Source organism: Acipenser ruthenus, chromosome 4 (genome assembly GCF_902713425.1).
Source record: "Acipenser ruthenus chromosome 4, fAciRut3.2 maternal haplotype, whole genome shotgun sequence".
NCBI lineage: Eukaryota > Metazoa > Chordata > Actinopteri > Acipenseriformes > Acipenseridae > Acipenser > Acipenser ruthenus.
In genome coordinates this window covers 73619121-73640575 of record NC_081192.1, presented here as the reverse complement: position 1 = coordinate 73640575, position 21455 = coordinate 73619121, and the positions used below count along the sequence as shown (strand labels likewise).

At 40.6% G+C, this 21455-nt stretch overlaps 1 protein-coding gene across 1 annotated transcript; it reads right to left on the bottom strand.

Moving 5' to 3' along the window:
* Positions 1 to 14696: 14696 nt before the first annotated feature.
* On the bottom strand, positions 14697 to 21047 carry LOC131736937 (heat shock 70 kDa protein 12A-like). The gene is made up of 4 exons (XM_059022754.1): positions 20682 to 21047; positions 16828 to 17052; positions 16384 to 16555; positions 14697 to 16092 (listed from the first exon to the last, which is right to left on the bottom strand). The coding sequence occupies exons 1-4, from the start codon at positions 20958 to 20960 to the stop codon at positions 15050 to 15052; spliced, it is 1719 nt and encodes a 572-aa protein (XP_058878737.1). The 5' UTR covers positions 20961 to 21047; the 3' UTR covers positions 14697 to 15049.
* Positions 21048 to 21455: the final 408 nt, after the last annotated feature.

Here is a 21455-nt window from a genome sequence, read left to right as displayed (position 1 = left end):
TATTTTATGATTTGATTAGTGCACGTTTTGTGTTGTCTGACACTTTTTGATAATTGATTTGTATCACGTTACTTTGGCTTCTCCACCTGCTTCCCGATTTTCCTTGTTGAGTATCTATGTAATTGAATTATTGATCAATTTACGCACCTGAATATAAATAGCACATATTTTTACAAACGGGAAGGACATCCTGGGGATTGTACGTCTGTGCAGGAGTGGGAACGCAGTGTTTGGAGTGTGGAACGATGAGTGAGAGAGACGGAGACGGACCAGTAAATGGAGCATCCCGACAATAAGTATTGGTCTGATGGTATGCCGGTGTTGAATAATGAGCGCGAACGGCCCAAGTGTTTTAGCCTATTTGGTAGTCGATTGGAGTTTAAGAAGTGCATAGAATGGGCTATATTGCGATGCTGGTTTCTCTCTCGCTCTCTGTGTGTGTTCCCTCCCCTGCACGGACATTGTGTGTGTGTGTGTGGTGTGGGTATTTGTACTTTTGAACCTTGGTATTGTTTTTATTGATAGTTTTATCGTGTCTTTGAATGTGTATCTCCACTTTATTGCTGGGTAGCAGCGTTGTTGCTTTTGCACTTTAATCCATGACCTCATTAACGTGAACCTTGTTTAACTGCTTGAAATCTTGCTACCTGTTAGTAGGTTAATGGAATTGTCTTATTATACCAGTACCGTTTTAAACCTTGTGTTGCTATTGGAAGTTTATAATAAACAAACGTCTGCTAAAATGTATCTGTGATTTTCTTGGTGACCTTGTTCCTACATTTTTAGGTCTGTTATCTGAATAAAAAGAACCTAAAGGATCTTCTGTAATTTGTTCGGTGCCTTATCGCACTGAACTGGCGTGGTCAGGCTACATTAGTACTTTTTACATTCAACACTTGCTACATCTTGTGATATTTTGTAATTCAAGGCAGGTTTGTGGTGCGTTTGTCCGCTTCCGTGACCTTGCAGGTGTTACATTATGAACACATCTTACCACTTCTGTTACAGATGTGACACATTCTGTGTTGAAGAAGGGGCTTCAAAAGCCAAGAAACAAGTGGCTCTTGATGCTGTTGCGGAATCTTTGCTTACTATACCAGAATCTAAATCATTAATGTAGATTAGGAATAGCAGAGGACCTAATACTGATCCCTGTGGTACACCACTGGTTACCTCGCTCCATTTTGAGGTTTCTCCTCTAATTAGTACTTTCTGTTTTCTACATGTTAACCACTCCCTAATCCATGTGCATGCATTTCCTTGAATTTCTACTGCGTTCAGTTTGAGAATTAATCTTTTATGTGGGACTTTGTCAGAAGCTTTCTGGAAATCTAAATAAACCATGTCGTATGCTTTGCAATTATCCATTGTCAATGTTGCATCCTTAAAAAAGTCAAGCAGGTTAGTTAGACACGATCTCCCTTTCCTAAAACCATGCTGACTGTCTCCCAGGATGTTGTTACCATATAGGTAATTTTCCATTTTAGATCTTATTATAGTTTCCATAAGTTTACATATAATAGAAGTCAGGCTTATTGGTCTGTAGTTACCTGGTTCGGTATTATGTTAGCAACAAGTATACTGTCGATTCCATAATGGTGTTTTATGCCTTTCATATAGTGTAGAAACACCAACCCTTAATGCCCACTGTTTAATGTTTTATAAAAGACTTGTGGTATACCCTTTCATACAGGTTATGTAAATGAACTTGCTTCGTCTTCATTTTAGGTCTGATGACAAAAAGAAGAAAGAAAAAGGGGCGCAGCGACTCGTTTGGCAAGTAGAGGATTTTTCAGACAGTGTGCAACTTGCCGTGAACAATCGTGTCATTCATTGCTGTCAATATGGCAAAGGACACAAGCGGGACTTAAAATGTAAAAAGGTAATGTGTAATATTCAACGTTTAACTTGGTTGGCCAGTCTGGCCAAAAATAGTCATCTGTATTTTTTCTGTTTATAGACAAACACCTAGATTAGTGATTCTCACTCCTAGTCTGAGGGCCACAGGGTATTCTGGTTTTAATTTCACTTGAGCTCTTAGTTGTTTTAATTGAACCGATTATTGACCTCCAGGTCTTCAGCCATTGAGGATTTAAAGCTGCCTAAAAAACCTGCAGGGCTGTGGCTCTTCAGGACCAGGAGTGAGGATCATAGAACTAGATTATACATTTTGTGATCATTCATAATTTCAAAACAAAAGTCTTTATTGGAAATGAGGTACACCACTTTAATTTAGGAATGCTTTTACACACATATATACATCTAAAATATCTATATATATTTAAAAACATTTCCATTTAAATTACAAGTTTGTACATCTCTGCAAAATTACTGCAAAGATACATTTATTCTAAATAAGGACAAATGATGTTCTGTGTCCCTTTGTGCATGAACTGCTTCAGCCTTGTGAAGATGGTGAACATGACTACACAGTCAAGAGAAGATTCCACATTCAGAAAATCAAGAAGGTAGACTGTCCTGCAAAGGTTTTCTATCCACTATATTACAAGGTAAACACAATCGGTTATAGCACTGTATGTTTCTATTTCAAATGGAAAACAAGAATATCTTAGATAAATTTTCTGTCATTAGAAGGAAGTAAGATAAAATTCAGTAATTTTAATAGAAAGCAACAGGAGTAAACATGATATGTGTGTGTGTGTGCTGGGAGGGCTTAACATGTGGATGGAGGTAGTGTGGTGCAAAAGTGGCAATTCGTACTTTTGTAGTAGGGGTAGTGAGTTAAGGGTAGAATTATTGTAACAGGATCAAGAATGCCCTGTTCAAATTTATTTTACACTTGTATGATATTATTTTTATAAATATTTTATGATTTGATTAGTGCACGTTTTGTGTTGTCTGACACTTTTTGATAATTGATTTGTATCACGTTACTTTGGCTTCTCCACCTGCTTCCCGATTTTCCTTGTTGAGTATCTATGTAATTGAATTATTGATCAATTTACGCACCTGAATATAAATAGCACATATTTTTACAAACGGGAAGGACATCCTGGGGATTGTACGTCTGTGCAGGAGTGGGAACGCAGTGTTTGGAGTGTGGAACGATGAGTGAGAGAGACGGAGACGGACCAGTAAATGGAGCATCCCGACAATAAGTATTGGTCTGATGGTATGCCGGTGTTGAATAATGAGCGCGAACGGCCCAAGTGTTTTAGCCTATTTGGTAGTCGATTGGAGTTTAAGAAGTGCATAGAATGGGCTATATTGCGATGCTGGTTTCTCTCTCGCTCTCTGTGTGTGTTCCCTCCCCTGCACGGACATTGTGTGTGTGTGTGTGTGTGTGTGTGTGTGGGTATTTGTACTTTTGAACCTTGGTATTGTTTTTATTGATAGTTTTATCGTGTCTTTGAATGTGTATCTCCACTTTATTGCTGGGTAGCAGCGTTGTTGCTTTTGCACTTTAATCCATGACCTCATTAACGTGAACCTTGTTTAACTGCTTGAAATCTTGCTACCTGTTAGTAGGTTAATGGAATTGTCTTATTATACCAGTACCGTTTTAAACCTTGTGTTGCTATTGGAAGTTTATAATAAACAAACGTCTGCTAAAATGTATCTGTGATTTTCTTGGTGACCTTGTTCCTACATTTTTAGGTCTGTTATCTGAATAAAAAGAACCTAAAGGATCTTCTGTAATTTGTTCGGTGCCTTATCGCACTGAACTGGCGTGGTCAGGCTACATTAGTACTTTTTACATTCAACACTTGCTACATCTTGTGATATTTTGTAATTCAAGGCAGGTTTGTGGTGCGTTTGTCCGCTTCCGTGACCTTGCAGGTGTTACATTATGAATACATCTTACCACTTCTGTTACAGATGTGACACATTCTGTGTTGAAGAAGGGGCTTCAAAAGCCAAGAAACAAGTGGCTCTTGATGCTGTTGCGGAATCTTTGCTTACTATACCAGAATCTAAATCATTAATGTAGATTAGGAATAGCAGAGGACCTAATACTGATCCCTGTGGTACACCACTGGTTACCTCGCTCCATTTTGAGGTTTCTCCTCTAATTAGTACTTTCTGTTTTCTACATGTTAACCACTCCCTAATCCATGTGCATGCATTTCCTTGAATTTCTACTGCGTTCAGTTTGAGAATTAATCTTTTATGTGGGACTTTGTCAGAAGCTTTCTGGAAATCTAAATAAACCATGTCGTATGCTTTGCAATTATCCATTGTCAATGTTGCATCCTTAAAAAAGTCAAGCAGGTTAGTTAGACACGATCTCCCTTTCCTAAAACCATGCTGACTGTCTCCCAGGATGTTGTTACCATATAGGTAATTTTCCATTTTAGATCTTATTATAGTTTCCATAAGTTTACATATAATAGAAGTCAGGCTTATTGGTCTGTAGTTACCTGGTTCGGTTTTGTCTCCCTTTTTGTGGATCGGTATTATGTTAGCAACAAGTATACTGTCGATTCCATAATGGTGTTTTATGCCTTTCATATAGTGTAGAAACACCAACCCTTAATGCCCACTGTTTAATGTTTTATAAAAGACTTGTGGTATACCCTTTCATACAGGTTATGTAAATGAACTTGCTTCGTCTTCATTTTAGGTCTGATGACAAAAAGAAGAAAGAAAAAGGGGCGCAGCGACTCGTTTGGCAAGTAGAGGATTTTTCAGACAGTGTGCAACTTGCCGTGAACAATCGTGTCATTCATTGCTGTCAATATGGCAAAGGACACAAGCGGGACTTAAAATGTAAAAAGGTAATGTGTAATATTCAACGTTTAACTTGGTTGGCCAGTCTGGCCAAAAATAGTCATCTGTATTTTTTCTGTTTATAGACAAACACCTAGATTAGTGATTCTCACTCCTAGTCTGAGGGCCACAGGGTATTCTGGTTTTAATTTCACTTGAGCTCTTGGTTGTTTTAATTGAACCGATTATTGACCTCCAGGTCTTCAGCCATTGAGGATTTAAAGCTGCCTAAAAAACCTGCAGGGCTGTGGCTCTTCAGGACCAGGAGTGAGGATCATAGAACTAGATTATACATTTTGTGATCATTCATAATTTCAAAACAAAAGTCTTTATTGGAAATGAGGTACACCACTTTAATTTAGGAATGCTTTTACACACATATATACATCTAAAATATCTATATATATTTAAAAACATTTCCATTTAAATTACAAGTTTGTACATCTCTGCAAAATTACTGCAAAGATACATTTATTCTAAATAAGGACAAATGATGTTCTATGTCCCTTTGTGCATGAACTGCTTCAGCCTTGTGAAGATGGTGAACATGACTACACAGTCAAGAGAAGATTCCACATTCAGAAAATCAAGAAGGTAGACTGTCCTGCAAAGGTTTTCTATCCACTATATTACAAGGTAAACACAATCGGTTATAGCACTGTATGTTTCTATTTCAAATGGAAAACAAGAATATCTTAGATAAATGTTCTGTCATTAGAAGGAAGTAAGATAAAATTCAGTAATTTTAATAGAAAGCAACAGGAGTAAACATGATATGTGTGTGTGCTGGGAGGGCTTAACATGTGGATGGAGGTAGTGTGGTGCAAAAGTGGCAATTCGTACTTTTGTAGTAGGGGTAGTGAGTTAAGGGTAGAATTATTGTAACAGGATCAAGAATGCCCTGTTCAAATTTATTTTACACTTGTATGATATTATTTTTATAAATATTTTATGATTTGATTAGTGCACGTTTTGTGTTGTCTGACACTTTTTGATAATTGATTTGTATCACGTTACTTTGGCTTCTCCACCTGCTTCCCGATTTTCCTTGTTGAGTATCTATGTAATTGAATTATTGATCAATTTACGCACCTGAATATAAATAGCACATATTTTTACAAACGGGAAGGACATCCTGGGGATTGTACGTCTGTGCAGGAGTGGGAACGCAGTGTTTGGAGTGTGGAACGATGAGTGAGAGAGACGGAGACGGATCAGTAAATGGAGCATCCCGACAATAAGTATTGGTCTGATGGTATGCCGGTGTTGAATAATGAGCGCGAACGGCCCAAGTGTTTTAGCCTATTTGGTAGTCGATTGGAGTTTAAGAAGTGCATAGAATGGGCTATATTGCGATGCTGGTTTCTCTCTCGCTCTCTGTGTGTGTTCCCTCCCCTGCACGGACATTGTGTGTGTGTGTGTGTGTGTGTGTGGTGTGGGTATTTGTACTTTTGAACCTTGGTATTGTTTTTATTGATAGTTTTATCGTGTCTTTGAATGTGTATCTCCACTTTATTGCTGGGTAGCAGCGTTGTTGCTTTTGCACTTTAATCCATGACCTCATTAACGTGAACCTTGTTTAACTGCTTGAAATCTTGCTACCTGTTAGTAGGTTAATGGAATTGTCTTATTATACCAGTACCGTTTTAAACCTTGTGTTGCTATTGGAAGTTTATAATAAACAAACGTCTGCTAAAATGTATCTGTGATTTTCTTGGTGACCTTGTTCCTACATTTTTAGGTCTGTTATCTGAATAAAAAGAACCTAAAGGATCTTCTGTAATTTGTTCGGTGCCTTATCGCACTGAACTGGCGTGGTCAGGCTACATTAGTACTTTTTACATTCAACACTTGCTACATCTTGTGATATTTTGTAATTCAAGGCAGGTTTGTAGTGCGTTTGTCCGCTTCCGTGACCTTGCAGGTGTTGCATTATGAATACATCTTACCACTTCTGTTACAGATGTGACACATTCTGTGTTGAAGAAGGGGCTTCAAAAGCCAAGAAACAAGTGGCTCTTGATGCTGTAGCGGATTCTTTGAAATAAGAGACCCCAACTATTTCTCAGGTAATCCACATTAAACTACCTTTGGCTGACGCACACCAAAACCACCACATATCCCTGGAAAGTGTTTTTTCAAGGTTTATTCATCCTGAAGTGTCTCCCTAGGAATTACATCAGTCCCCTTTCTCAAGCGAGTTCTGAAATAATTTGTGCTAACTAAGCTTTGCGGCCCAGACAGTTTTCAACCCCATTCACATGACCAGTCTTGCTTTCCATCAAGTCATGTCATTCAGAACCACGTACAGTTGGCACTAGTGGCCGGTAGATATTCTGGCCTGGACCAGCATAATTTAGAGGGGACACCAAATTTTCCAGTGACTGTAAAGTATGCATTCAGATGGCAAATAATCATGATAATCTCCTTTCAAGTTCAACATTTCTGTTATTGGTTTATCTGTGTGTGTGTGACAATTCTGAAGAGCTGTCAGGAATGAAATTACTTACAAATAAATAAGTAAATAAACATTTAGAAGATTGTACTGCATGTAACAGAATTATAAAATAACGATTAATTTACACATGGTAGATTACTTGCGTAGTAATAATAATAAATACATATAGTGTCTCCATTTGTTTATTGTGGCCTGTGAAACATACAAGTACAATTCGTCACAAGACATCATTTAATTACCGTTGAGTGTTGTTTTTATTAGTATTAATTTTCTTAGCAGACGCCCTTACTCAGGGTGACTTACAGTCGCACAAAATATACATATTTCACAATACAGTAAGAGCAGATAAAAGATACAATAACTTCAGTCCTGATAAGAGCAACTAAAATATATACATGTACAGTTTGATAATCACAATATAGTAAGAGTACATACAATACCTCCGTCCTAATAAGAGTAAGTTTAACTAACTAATTTATACACATTTCAAGAAACACAATATATAGTTATTGCTGTTGCTGTATTTAAACAATCTATTCTGGATGTAGAATCGCCGACATCGCAAGCTTACACAAACATCTGCTGTCCAGAAGCAATAAACACGCTCCCCTTTGCAACAGAGCGCACGTTCACTTTGCAGCAGGCGCTGCTCTACAGTCTAGTGGATTGCAATAACAAATTACGCGCTTTGAGCCGTGAGCGAGGAATCACACACTACCGTTGGCAGATAGCAAGGTTTGTTGCAAGCACATGCGCACATCCATCGGGGACACTTGAATCCTAGAGGGTACTGAATTCATCGTAACACCGGCACTCAGCACTCAAAATGTTCCAACTCCTTCTCCTTACAAACGTAACTGCACTATATTCCTGTTACACACCATACATTTAATATAAGATCATTCAAAAAAATGTTAATTGCAGGCATTAGGTGAACATTAGCCACTAATTAATATGACAAAGACCAAAATACACAATTTCTAGTAATTCTAGTTGTTTCTAACAATCTTTCTAAAAAAAAAAAAAAAGCACTTAAGCAAAATACATATTCATTGATTGAAAACCATTACACAGTATAAGCTGCATTATAAAGTTCATAGCCAGAAAGAGGTCATTATTTCCTAAATCTGTTGAAGAAGAATACAGCAATAATGTCCAAATAATGTCCAAGACTAACAACAAGAGAAATATTTGGAAGCATCAGGCATAATAGTGCACGAAAGAACTGTACAAAGGCACCTGAACATAGAGTTATGCTCGTAGGCCTCGCTGCAAAACACCTTTAAAGAAAATAATAAAACAAACCGTCTAGTTTGCCAAGAAATATGAACAGGAATTGAAGCATTCTTCAACAAAGATTATCTGGTCCAAAAAAAATATTTTCCCCAAAAACGGACCACAGTATGTTTGGAGAAAAAAGGGAAAGCCTTCAAAAGGAAAACCTTGCACCTATAGTTAAACATGTGGGTGGTTTGATTATGATTAGCAGTTCAGGGACTGGAATGCATTTCATTATACTATGGACCACCCCTATAGTGGCAGCAGAGCTGAGCCGACTGTGTGGCAAACTCTTTTTTCTTTTTCTTCCCCACTGTTTTGTTTTGCTTTTTTGTATTTATTTTTCTTTGGAATGTGTCTACTATTGTTGGTGTAGCGACATGGTGTACTGCAGAACAGTCCCACACTAATAAATACATATAAATAAATCTTGGGTGCCTGGACGGCGTTACAATTGCAAATCACTGTCTCTCTCAATCTCTCACACCCCTATTATAAATGTACAGACCAATCACCTTTTCTGTAAATAATATTGTCACAAAGACGGCCGGAGTGGGTGGCGTCAGACCAGAAGCAGGAAATAAACAGAGACTTGGGGTTTTGATGAATCTGAGCGCGTGATCGCGCTCAGCATTTAATAACCAAACAGAACAGAAAATAAAGGGTTTTAAACACAAAACAGGACACGGCACTTGCGCCAAAATAAATAGACAAACAAAACGTACTAAACACTTAACAAACGGTGCACGGAGAGACAAACAAACACGGTGAGTACAAACACTTCTAGATATTTTACTTTACTACTTTCCTCCTTCTCCTCACCCGTTCTCCACTCTCGAACACCCAACCCCGACTGAGTGCTACGTGTCTCTATATATACTGTTGTGCTGGGATTCAATTACTAATTAATTATTCACTTGAATCCCAGCACGTGAATTCATTACGTGCAACCCCGTGCTCACATATTACATTTAACCAGCACGTGAAGTGATTTGTGCCCTCCTCGTGCCTAAATATAAATCTACACTTTTTAAATACACGTGAAACACAGACCCGTTTATATCCCGTGTACCAATCTATACACCAACATTTACACACGCACGCAACATATAACACATAATATGCACACAGGGGCGGGGCACATTGCCACATATACCCCCCCCCCTGTGCAAAGCACACATGGCCTCAACGGCCACCTCCCCCCTTAAAAATCCAGCAGTCCAGAACAAAGTCTTGGGCTGGGAAGGGAGGCTTCAGTGGGCCCATGGCTGGCCATGCTGTCAGCACCCCTGCCGGTAGTGGCACGGCCGACAGCCTGCTGGTCCACTCCTGCAGCGAAACTGCTGCAGTGGGAGCAGGTCTCCGGACCTCCCCCACGATCTCCGGCAGCGAAACTGCTGCTGGGGTTGGTGGTCTCCAGACCTCCTCCCCCTTCTTCGTGGCCGACAGCTCCCCTTTCTGGGGCTCCGGCCCCCGTACTCCCTGTGGTGGAGGTACGGGAAGCAGAGACAGCTCCTGCTGTTCTGCTTCTGGCAGAGGCAGCTCCTGCTCCTGGAAGTGGCAGAGGCAGCTCCTGCTGCTCTGCTCCTGGAGGTGGTGGAGGCAGAGGCAGCTCCTGCTCCTCTGCTCCTAGCGGAGGAAGTGGTGGAGGTGGCAGAGGCAGCTCCTGCTCCTCTGCTCCTGGCGGTGGTGGAGGCAGAGGCAGCTCCTGCTTCTCTGCTCCTAGTGGAGGAAGCGGTGGAGGTGGCGGAGGCAGAGGCAGCTCCTGCTGCTCTGCTCCTTGCGGTGGAGGCAGAGGCCATGGGGCTGATGCTGGCCACTCAGAGGGAGGCTGTGGCGGCTGGGCTGGTGTGCGCCGTGCTCCCTTCAGCAGCATAAATAGAGGCTGCTGGGGGACACCAGCATCCTGCCCTTCTCCCCCCCAGAAAAATTCAGGGGGTTGCGCCTGCAACTCCTCCCCTTCTGGCTCTTGGGATGGCAGCGATGGCTCCTCCCCCTTTAGCTCTCGGGATGGCAGCAGCAGGTGAACCAACAGGTATTCTCCCTCTGCTGGCAGCTTGGGTCCTAGGGCTGTGGAAGCCCCGACTTCCCTCTCTTCGGGCTGTGGACGCACCGACTCCTCCCTTTTGGGCTGTGGACGCACCGACTCCTCCCTTTTGGGCTGTGGACGCACCGACTCCTCCCTTTTGGGCTGTGGACGCACCGACTCCTCCCTTTTGGGCTGTGGACGCACCGACTCCCCCCTCTTGGGCTGTGGACGTTCGGGCTCCCCCCACTCAGGCGTAGGACGTTCGGGCTCCCCCCACTCAGGCGTAGGACGTTCGGGCTCCTCCCACTCAGGCGTAGGACGTTCGGGCTCCTCCCACTCAGGCGTAGGACGTTCGGGCTCCTCCCACTCAGGCGTAGGACGTTCGGGCTCCTCCCACTCAGGCGTAGGACGTTCGGGCTCCTCCCACTCAGGCGTAGGACGTTCGGGCTCCTCCCACTCAGGCGTAGGACGTTCGGGCTCCTCCCACTCAGGCGTAGGACGTTCGGGCTCCTCCCACTCAGGCGTAGGACGTTCGGGCTCCTCCCACTCAGGCGTAGGACGTTCGGGCTCCTCCCACTCAGGCGTAGGACGTTCGGGCTCCTCCCACTCAGGCGTAGGACGTTCGGGCTCCTCCCACTCAGGCGTAGGACGTTCGGGCTCCTCCCGCTCGGGCTGTGGACACTCAGGCTCCTCCCGCTCGGGCTGTGGACGCTCTGGCTCCTCCCGCTCGGGCTGTGGATGCAAAACCAGCAGGCACTCTTCCTCTGCTGGTGGAGACGGGGACAGCAGGCATTCTTCCTCTGCTGGTGGACCTGCTACCTGGGCTGCTGTTCCACTTATAATTGCCTCCAGGTAGCTGAGGACCAACCCCACACCTTCCTCCCAGGTGCTTAGGGTCTGTTCCCTCGCATATGCCTCCCATCGCTCTCTGTCCATAAACCGCAGGAACCGGACAGCTACTGGGATAGACTGGGCCTCCAGCCCAGCATTCTCCAGAATCCAGTCCCGCAGTTTGATGGCGTCTTCTGCCATTTTTTTTTTTGTTTGTTTTCTTGTTTTTTTTTTTTTAATCCAAATATGCGGTTCCTGCTCTGGCCTGAGTCCTGGAGGCGCTGTAGATCCCACGCAGGACACCACGTGTCACAAAGACGGCCGGAGTGGGTGGCGTCAGACCAGAAGCAGGAAATAAACAGAGACTTGGGGTTTTGATGAATCTGAGCGCGTGATCGCGCTCAGCATTTAATAACCAAACAGAACAGAAAATAAAGGGTTTTAAACACAAAACAGGACACGGCACTTGCGCCAAAATAAATAGACAAACAAAACGTACTAAACACTTAACAAACGGTGCACGGAGAGACAAACAAACACGGTGAGTACAAACACTTCTAGATATTATTTTACTTTACTACTTTCCTCCTTCTCCTCACCCGTTCTCCACTCTCGAACACCCAACCCCGACTGAGTGCTACGTGTCTCTATATATACTGTTGTGCTGGGATTCAATTACTAATTAATTATTCACTTGAATCCCAGCACGTGAATTCATTACGTGCAACCCCGTGCTCACATATTACATTTAACCAGCACGTGAAGTGATTTGTGCCCTCCTCGTGCCTAAATATAAATCTACACTTTAAATACACGTGAAACACAGACCCGTTTATATCCCGTGTACCAATCTATACACCAACATTTACACACGCACGCAACATATAACACATAATATGCACACAGGGGCGGGGCACATTGCCACAAATATATCTATAGTTTTTAATTGGAAAAGTTCCATATATCCTGTAATTGGAGAAAGCTGAGTATTCTGTAGTATAGGCATGTCTATTATTCTGTAGAAATAGGAATTTTTGTGTCAGTTAATTCGGTCAATTTATAAAATAACTGGTAAATGTATAACGTAAGAAAATATTGGTTTATTTATAGAATAGCTGGTTCATTTATAAAGTTACTTGTAAATGTTTTTTTAAAAAAACTATAAAACAACAGGTAGGCGGGCTTAGATGAATGTTCTCTAAAAGCTGAACAGGATATAAATTAGGCTTAAAAAATCTTGGCTGCAATCATTATCTATGGGAATCATTCAGGCTGTTGGTGTATAGATAAATGCCCAAAGCACATTTTTTTTCTTGCAATATAGTTTTATTTCTTCAGTATAATTTAGAAAATATTCATATTCTCCAATCATATTAATCATATTTATATAAATGTCTGTTTGTAGCTATATATATTTTTAAGAGATGGATTACCACGAATTTCTCTAGTTTAAGTATTTTTTATGAATGGCTGTAGATTTCTATAGGGTTTTTTTTTTTTAATAAGTGCAAAAACTCAACCAGTGGCTTGTTTCCCGAATATCGATGAAACTGCAGGGGAAGAAAAAGACTTTACTGCAACCATATCTAAAAAGAACAACCTTTTTATACAGCAGGTTTTGCATCCTGAAGAGTGCCAGCCAACTCCTGTCAGACTTCTGTTGTCTAATTGAATGTTCATTTCTTAGGAAATTGTCAGTTAAGTTTTGATAATCAGGCAGAAGTTACAAATCCCAAACACTAAGTCTGTTGTCACACAAACTAAACATTGCACAATCCTCACGTGTTGTAAACGTGATTGTTACTGAAGCGGATGACAATTAAGTGGTTTCAACGTGTGTTGCTCATGCATTAATTGGGTAGTGTGAATAAAGTATACATATTTTGTCTCATGTTTTCTCTGCTTGTTCTAAATAACTGTGTTTGGATAGATAGATAGAAAAAAATATATATAGTTAAATGTATTTATTTATTTATTCTTTTTTTAAATTTTAGTCATTTTTTACCCCGGTTTTCTCCCCAATTTAGCATGCCCAATTATTATCTGTATCCTCAGCTCACCGCTCGCAACCCCTCCGCCGACTCGGGGAAACGGCGGCTGGAACACGCGTCCTCCGAAACGTGCTCCTGCCAAGCCGTCATTTTTCGGCCACAGGGGTCGCTGATGCGCGGTGAGCCGTGGATTCCCCTGCCGTCCTAAGCCCTCCCTACCCGGGCAGCGCTCAGCCAATTGTGCGTCGCCCCCTAGGAAATCCCGGTCACGGTCGGCTGTGACATAGCCTGGATTCGAACCAGCGATCTCCAGGCTACAGGGCACATCATGCACTCCGCGCAGAGCGCCTTTACTGAATGCGCCACTCGGGAGCCCCCAAATGTATTTTATTTTATTTATTTTTTTTACTCTATTTTTTTTAAATCAAGTAAAGATACTAAGTCATATATTACATGTTTATTTGAATGGAAGATTAAAAGAGGTTCACTGTGATCTCAGATAATATTTATTTTGAATACTGACAATTACAAAGAAATAGCAAGTAAAATGATTAACATGCAGTTAGTGGAATTATACCCTTTCTGAACCTGATAATTCTTCCCATTATTTCCTTTTTCCATAAAGGAAAAAAGGTTTGGTATCTGAAGCATAATCAGCAAGTACAGAGAAACATCATCTACAATTGACAAACTCAGGACTTGAAGACCCAAAAAGCTGTCTAACAAGGATGAGCAATACTTGAAGATAATATCCTTAAGCAATAGAAAGAAGACAAGTGTTGAATTGACAGCAGAACTGGCAGAAGGCAAAGGTGTCGTCGTCCATCCATCAACAGTCCAAAGCACCTTTTGACCATTGTTCCAGTCCAATTTCTGTGTTCTTGTGCATATTTTAGCCTTTTAGTCTCGTACCCCTTTCTTAACAAAGGTATTCTTACTGCAACAAGTCCTGATTTCAAGAGTGACCTTCGTACTGTTGATTTGATGGACAATGACACCTGTGCCTTCTGCCAATGCTGTTGTCAATTCAATGCTTGTCTTCTTTCTATTCCTTAAGGATATTATATTGTATTGCTCATCCTGTTAGATAGCTTTTTGGTTCTTCCAGTCCTGGGTTTGTCAATTTCAGATGATGTTTCTCTGTACTTGCTGATTATGCTTTGGATACCACACCTTGAAATGTGTTTTTTTTTTCCTTTTTTATGCAAGTCAAGATTGTTATAATAATAGAAAACACTAGTGGAGGCTTTAAGTAAATTGTTGATGCGCATAATGCATCAGAGTAGAACAATACAACATGTCTAAGACTTTTGCACAGCCGCGTATATATATACATATACTGTGTGTATGTGTGTGTGTATATGTATATGTATATATATATATATATATATATATATATATAAAATTACTGATTGTCGTTTATGTCAGGAACAGAAAAATGTATACCACTCCCTGCTATTAAGTTTTCAAATAAAAAAAAATACAAAGACATCTCCAAACAAATGTTACTCATTCAAATGGATGATATGACTAAACAGATGTAACATCAACCATCTTCATGGAGGAAAACTGTTTCCAACCTAAAATGTATACTTTATTACTGAGGAAACATAAATTACCATTTTACATTGTTCTTATACATTCATTTTTAAGTAGGATGTAAAAGGTAACTATCGAAAGAGTATCACACTCTAGTACCTTCAAAGCAGGCAGAAATACTGCAGTGTTACATTATTCTGTAAAAAAGTTTAGCCTGATTGCTTGAGTCTCATTGGATGTCAAGTCAGTTGCTGTTGCTTGTATTTCAGTTAAACCAAATTTGATATCCAGTCTAACTCTCCGGTTCCTTCCCAGCCTGACATTTGGCATGGGCACAGTAAAGGACCCGATTTCCTCCAATCCAGACTCGTCCACGTACATGGCATTCAGCTTCTCTGTACTGAAAAATCTGAAGCACATTGCGTTTTGATCCTGGTCAATTGGTGAATAGAAATACTCAGCAACTTGCTGACAGCCCACAGATTGACCCTTTTCCACCAGTTTTTCAAAAAGATCATCACAGTAAACATAATCACCCGCTTTATTCACTCTCCGCTTTCTAGGATCATGGACTGAAGGATCAAACGGCCTACCTACAGCAATGCCATATGTCAGCGCACTGACTCTAGATGCGATTATTTTGGGGTCATTTCCAAACAAAATTGCTCCTTTAGCAATGGCTAGCTGTGAATCATAGGGGCACAGGACACAGCACCTGCTACTGAACTGTTTTCGGACTTCATCTCGTAAGAACCTGCTTGATGCATACCCGCCAACAAGCAAGATGTATTCGATTGCAAGCTCTGGCATTGACAGAATAGCTTCTATTTCATTCACTATCCTGAACAAACTAGCTTCAAAGAAGCTCTGCAGTTTATTGTGTGTAATTCTGATACAGCCTTCAGACCAATCAGCACCCTCTATGCCTTTAAAAAACTCAGAGATTTCCTTCTTCTCCTCTACACATTTGACTAAATTCTTGTAACAGGTAATGTACAGGTCTTCTTCAGTAGAGGAACATTTTTGGGTGGAGAAGTGGTACATCATCTTGTGAAGTTCTCCAGGATGTTCCTTCTCATACCTGTCCCACACATCTGGGTGGAAAATGTCCCTGAGGAAGCTTCTGAATTCTTTGTCTACAGACGACCCTCCCCACCCCCCTCCTGATGCTTTCTGCAGCTCTTTCAGGGACCCACCTTCCAGGACCTCATGCACAGTGATGTCTACTGTTCCACCTGGAAACAACAACAGATAATCAATTTTAGTTCTGTTTACTCCCAGACAGTTCTGGTAAGACTCCATAACTAAAAACACTACATATAACACATACTGCTTAAACCTGATTGTTTGTTTATTTATTTATTTATTTATAGTTTTGAGCTACATGGCATCACATGACATTGGGTAAGCCTTTTGTTTTTCAAGCACATATGACCTCTTTTAGCGTGGCGATAGTTTTAAAACATTTTTAAGGCAATAGTTTTGAATTCAATACAAGTCAAAGGAAAGTCACTAATAATGCTTACCTCCACAGTCAACGGCAATATATTGCAGCCCTGGGGTCTGTTCAAATGTGTTCTCCCCCCCTCCTTCTTGTACAAAGCCAGTGCTGGGCAGCTGTTTGCACCACACTGAAGCAGCCTCAGGCTCCAGGGCCAGAACCAGGTTCTCTGAACCCATCTCCTCTACCAGTCCTGCCTGGAAAAGTCAAAAACATGGGAGTTGTAAAGTAAAGAACATGATCCATACTTACATTGATAAGTAAGCAACAATACAACCGTTTGAAGATATAGAATTGGTTATTTTTAGTTGGTATCTATTAGTGGTACATATTGGTATTAGTTTAAGTAAGAGCTGCTTACATCTCATTATGTAAGGTTGTTATTACACTCCAAAAGAAAAAGCTTTTAAAGTTTAAGGCAATAAAAGATAATGAAAACTAAGGGACCTGGTCCCCAGCCCTACTGTACCTCTGTGGCAGCCAGCCTCATGAACTGTTTGGCTGCAGAGTCCCAGATTGCCGGCACTGTCAGCACCCAGGTCACATCCGAGGCAATGAACTTCTTCCCACAGGTCTCCTCTCCAATGTTGTCTAAGGCGTGGTCTTTGAGGAAGCGTAGGCTTTCTGTGAACACTTCTAGGGCATGAAATGGCTTTCCATTCTTCGCTGAGATCATTAAATCTTTTGTGACTTTCTGAAAGAAAAATAAATCACAATGGTAATTGTATTATGACTGCGAACAATACAAATTGATACAGTATCACTGACTGTGTCCATTACTGTAGGTAACACAATGGCTGTGTCAGCTAGTACAGTGTCCATAAGATAATATTATGTAGCTTTACACTGACTGTAATATATAATAAATGTTATATTGGATAAATTACAATATTATTACAGTATAATATAACTATAGTGAAAATATAGTTAAATATACATGACAATAGTCACTTTACAGATAATAGTCACTTTAACATTTAGAATGGTTTGTGTTTGTTGGGGTACGTTTTGCATTTTATCTTTTATACTAATACTCTTTATACTTTTATAAAGCTACAGAATCAGTAGAGGGTGTAATACGGGTTATTTTGGGGTCATATTGCGTACGTGACTAACTGCTCGTATGAGTGTTTAATCGCTTTGTCTTGCAGAAGCAGGAGTTTCAGAGGGTCTGGGTTGTAAGGAACTGAAAAGGGATGTGGTCAAAGTGTCAGCCGTTAACGAACTTTGATCTAGACGCGCAGAGACAGAAAACAACTCCTTATAGGAAAAAACATCTAGAATGATCTGTGATGACGTGCATTTTAACCACAGCTTGCATTAAGGAACTATAAATGTCTCAGCCACCTTGTCACACGCTGAGAGAGATTTGTATTTGTAATGCATCTGCTGCTCTCCCCTTGCACATTGAATTAAAGCTTTGTGAAAACCTGGGATCTGAGTCTGCGTGTCAGTCCTTCACCTGAACATCACCTACTACATGTTTATCAGTTTTATTATTATACAGTCACAGACAAAAGTATTGGCACCCTATGCTTATACAAGATACCAGGTTCAAGGTACACAATTTCTAGTAATTTAACATATAATATTTACCTATTTCATTTAAAGTAATCATTCATGACAAAAGTATTGGCCCCCCTGCTTTAGTATTTTCATGTGTCCTCTTTTTGCTTTTATTATGGCTTTCAGACATTTAAGATCATTCTTAACCAGTATGTTACATCTTGTTGGTGAAATCTGTCTTGCATTTCAGCTCTAACAGATGGCTACAGCTGTTAGGATTGAGATCTGATGATTGCGAGGCCCATTCCAGAACTTTTATCTTCATTTTCTTCAAGAATTCCAGAGTTGACAGTCATATGCTTTGGGTCGTTGTCGTGTTAGAAGATAAACAGTCTGCCAGTCAGCCTACTGGCAGATGATATCATTGTACTTTGTAGTACTGAACTGCTAAAACACCCCCATATCATGATCAAACCATCTCCATGTTTAACTGTCGGTACAAGGTTTTCTTCATTGAAGGCATTTTTTTTCTCCAAACATACTGTGTTCTGTTTTTGTTTAACAAATTTTGTTATGATTTTTTTTAAAGTGGTTTGCAGGGGGGTCTTACGTGGTGCATACATCTCTTCTGTGTTCAGGCGTCTTTGTACAGTTCTTTCGTGCACTATTATGCCTGATGCTTCTAAATCTTTCTTTAAGCCCTTGGCTGTTACTCTTGGATTTCTTTTTTTAATCTGCTCAGACGATTCTCCTACCTGCTGTACCCATAGTTTTATTTGGACGTCCTCTTCTTTCATGCGTTTCAGTTGTATTTCTTCTGTGGTACTTCTTGATTATTGCTCTGATTGTGGATTTTGGTAGTCCATTGTAAGAAAGAGACAGACTTGTATCATGTTGGCAATATCTTCTCTTACATGAAGGAAATAATTGCATAAGATACCAACGTAAAGTGCTCACACAGATCAAGAGCTGAGACAGTTCAGATATTCAGTAGGAGTGGGATGTAAAACAAAATGGAGACCCCCACATTATTTTGTAACTATTGTGTGTTGCTCAGGGAGCAGGAGCAGGTTCTCCTCCCTAGTTAATCAAGCCAATCTGTCAATTAACCTCCCTATTTAAGCCCTGGGTCAAACACTAATTCTGTCTTGCTTTTTGCATTTTCCACCTTCCTCCCCTCCTCCTCCAAAATGCAGCTCCACCTCTGCCACGTTCTCCCTCTGGAGGCAAGTGATGTTCATTTACCAACCTTATGCCCAGCTGAACTGGCCTCAACCTCCGAGAGCCAGAGGGGATCCCCTGCCAGATCGCTTAACAATCTCTCTATCATTCCAGGTTCGCCCTGGGGACAGCATACGTGCTCCCCAGCCTTGTATTCCGATCAGTTCAGTCTCACCTCCGAGACGGGGGTTCTCCCTGAGCCTGGGGAAACCCTGTATTCTTTACTAACAACTTGCTTTCAGCTCTGCCAGTGTTCCTCTCTGGCCCCTTTGCATGTTCATTTCCTTCTCTTTTCAGAATTCTTGTCTCCCCACGTGGCTCTGTCTCGGATGTCTGGCCATGCCGATGTCCTGAAGCGTTCCTTCTTAGTCGGGGCGACTTCTAGCCTTCTCAAATGTATCCTCTATCCTTATCTTCATTTTCTCCTTGGTGGAAGTAACGCTTGCTGCCCAGCTTTGAAGGCCGATCGGTTCGGTCTCACCTTCGTGAGGGAGGCTCTCCACGAGCCAAAGGGAAAGCATGTAATCTTCCTAAAGTCACAAGCACATCATTTCTATTTCAAGTCCCAGGGCTTATGTTCCATGAATACAAGGTGAAGTTCCTAAGCAGAGAGTAAGGGGAGCCCCAGAAAGTGATAATTATCGCACCTCAATTTTTTAAGTTTAATTCAAGGTTAAATCAATTACATAAATATATCATTTTGTAATTAATAGTTTAATATGAGAGATCGGCAAGGGTAGAAAATCCGGAACGGGTACCCGCCGGGATCTTTTTCGGGTAATGATTTAAAAAAAAAAGAAGAATCACAATGTTTTAAGTGCATGACACATATTTAAATATAATGTAGGACACATTCAGTCCATTCAGACCTGTAGACTTCTGTAACCTTTTCTGCTAAATCAGTGAAACTGGCGGGGTATGGGATTTGTAGTTTACAATGTGTGATTAACAGTGGGCAGTGGACAATAAACTACATTCCTAGAATACATTACGATTGAACTATGAGATTTTAGATCTATTGTTTGTTTTGTTTTTGTTTTATTCAAAATCACGTTTATTTATTTTTTTATAGTCAATCTTTAGGAATTTCTAGTAGCACACGTGCGCCTAAATTAACATATACGTTCCGCACAAGCAGATTTTTAGTCGCATAACCAAATTAGTCACACTGTGGAGACCTGTCGTTGTTTTGTTTCCGATTTAGTTCCTGAGAATAGTCGCCGCAGTTATTATTATTGAGGAGTACTTGCCGCTCTGTGTTACTGTTTCCTGTAAAGCACTGACATCCCGGCATTTTAAGAAACGGCTTAATGCAAAAGTTTGCTTTAACGTCTTTATTACGACGGCCAGAGATCCACCCTTGCAACTGTCTGTAATGTCATATTTTCTACATGTCAAATTATCAAATGAATAAATCGAAACCCGGATGGTAAAAATAGAACGGGTAGCATCGGGTAATTTAAAACCCGGGTTTTTGGGTACCCGTGTCGACCACTATTTAATATTATACTATTTTAAACAATAATATTCCAATGTAAGTTGTTCCCATAAGAGATCAAATTAAAAACATACATTACATAGTTTAATGGCGCTTACCTTGCTGTACAGTTCCATCTTAAAATTTTCAAAGAAGTACCATTTCCTGGATTGCTCCGAAACCATTGTGTTATATTTAATCACAGCATCATAGCCGAATTTTATAAACTTTTTTTCCGGATTAAATAGAGCACAAGTTGGTGTTTTAGGGGACCTATATCCATGCCCCATTCCCCAAAATACAGACCTGATATTATCCGTACATGACTTCACACAGAAACAATACCCGCTGAACGCTGTGCCGAAGTCTATGGCAACTACGAGAAATGAATCAGACATTTCTGCTTCCTTGTTAGAAAAGTTTGACAGTAAACGATGAATTCTGTTGTAGTAGAACACGTATTTCTCCTTTTCCTGCCTCTGCTGCTTTTCCCACTGTTCTAGTAAATATGATGGTAACTCTCTTGAAAACGAAACTTACAGTTCTGCAAAGTTTCACTTTTGGTCTGCTGTTTAAGTTTTGGAAGTGGGGGAAAAAAACACAGGAGTTCAGTCCATATTATACTTGTTCAGATTACTTTAAACCTAAATTCAATCATGGGCTCTAATTTTTATAACAATTTATTAAACTACCACCCCAAACGTCTATCTATAAATGAACAAATAAAATATATCAGACCCCTTGCTCGCTATATAAATAATCGTCCCAAACATAGTTTAAGTAAGTTAATGGCACAATGTTCCTCATCAGTAATTCTTCACATACATCCAGTGGTACATACTTTGTACATAAGCTTGACTATAATAACTAAAAAATATGCTTAATTAGAGAGA

Bases quoted from the DNA above. Each gene is read 5' to 3' on its own strand.
- LOC131736937 (XM_059022754.1), bottom strand. From the start codon at position 20,960: ATGTCTGATTCATTTCTCGTAGTTGCCATAGACTTCGGCACAGCGTTC. The intron at 17,053-20,681 runs GTAAGCGCCATT...TTTTTCTTTCAG, and splicing joins AGATGGAACTGTACAGCAAG to AAAGTCACAAAAGATTTAAT. The intron at 16,093-16,383 runs GTAAGCATTATT...TGTTGTTTCCAG, and splicing joins TATTGCCGTTGACTGTGGAG to GTGGAACAGTAGACATCACT.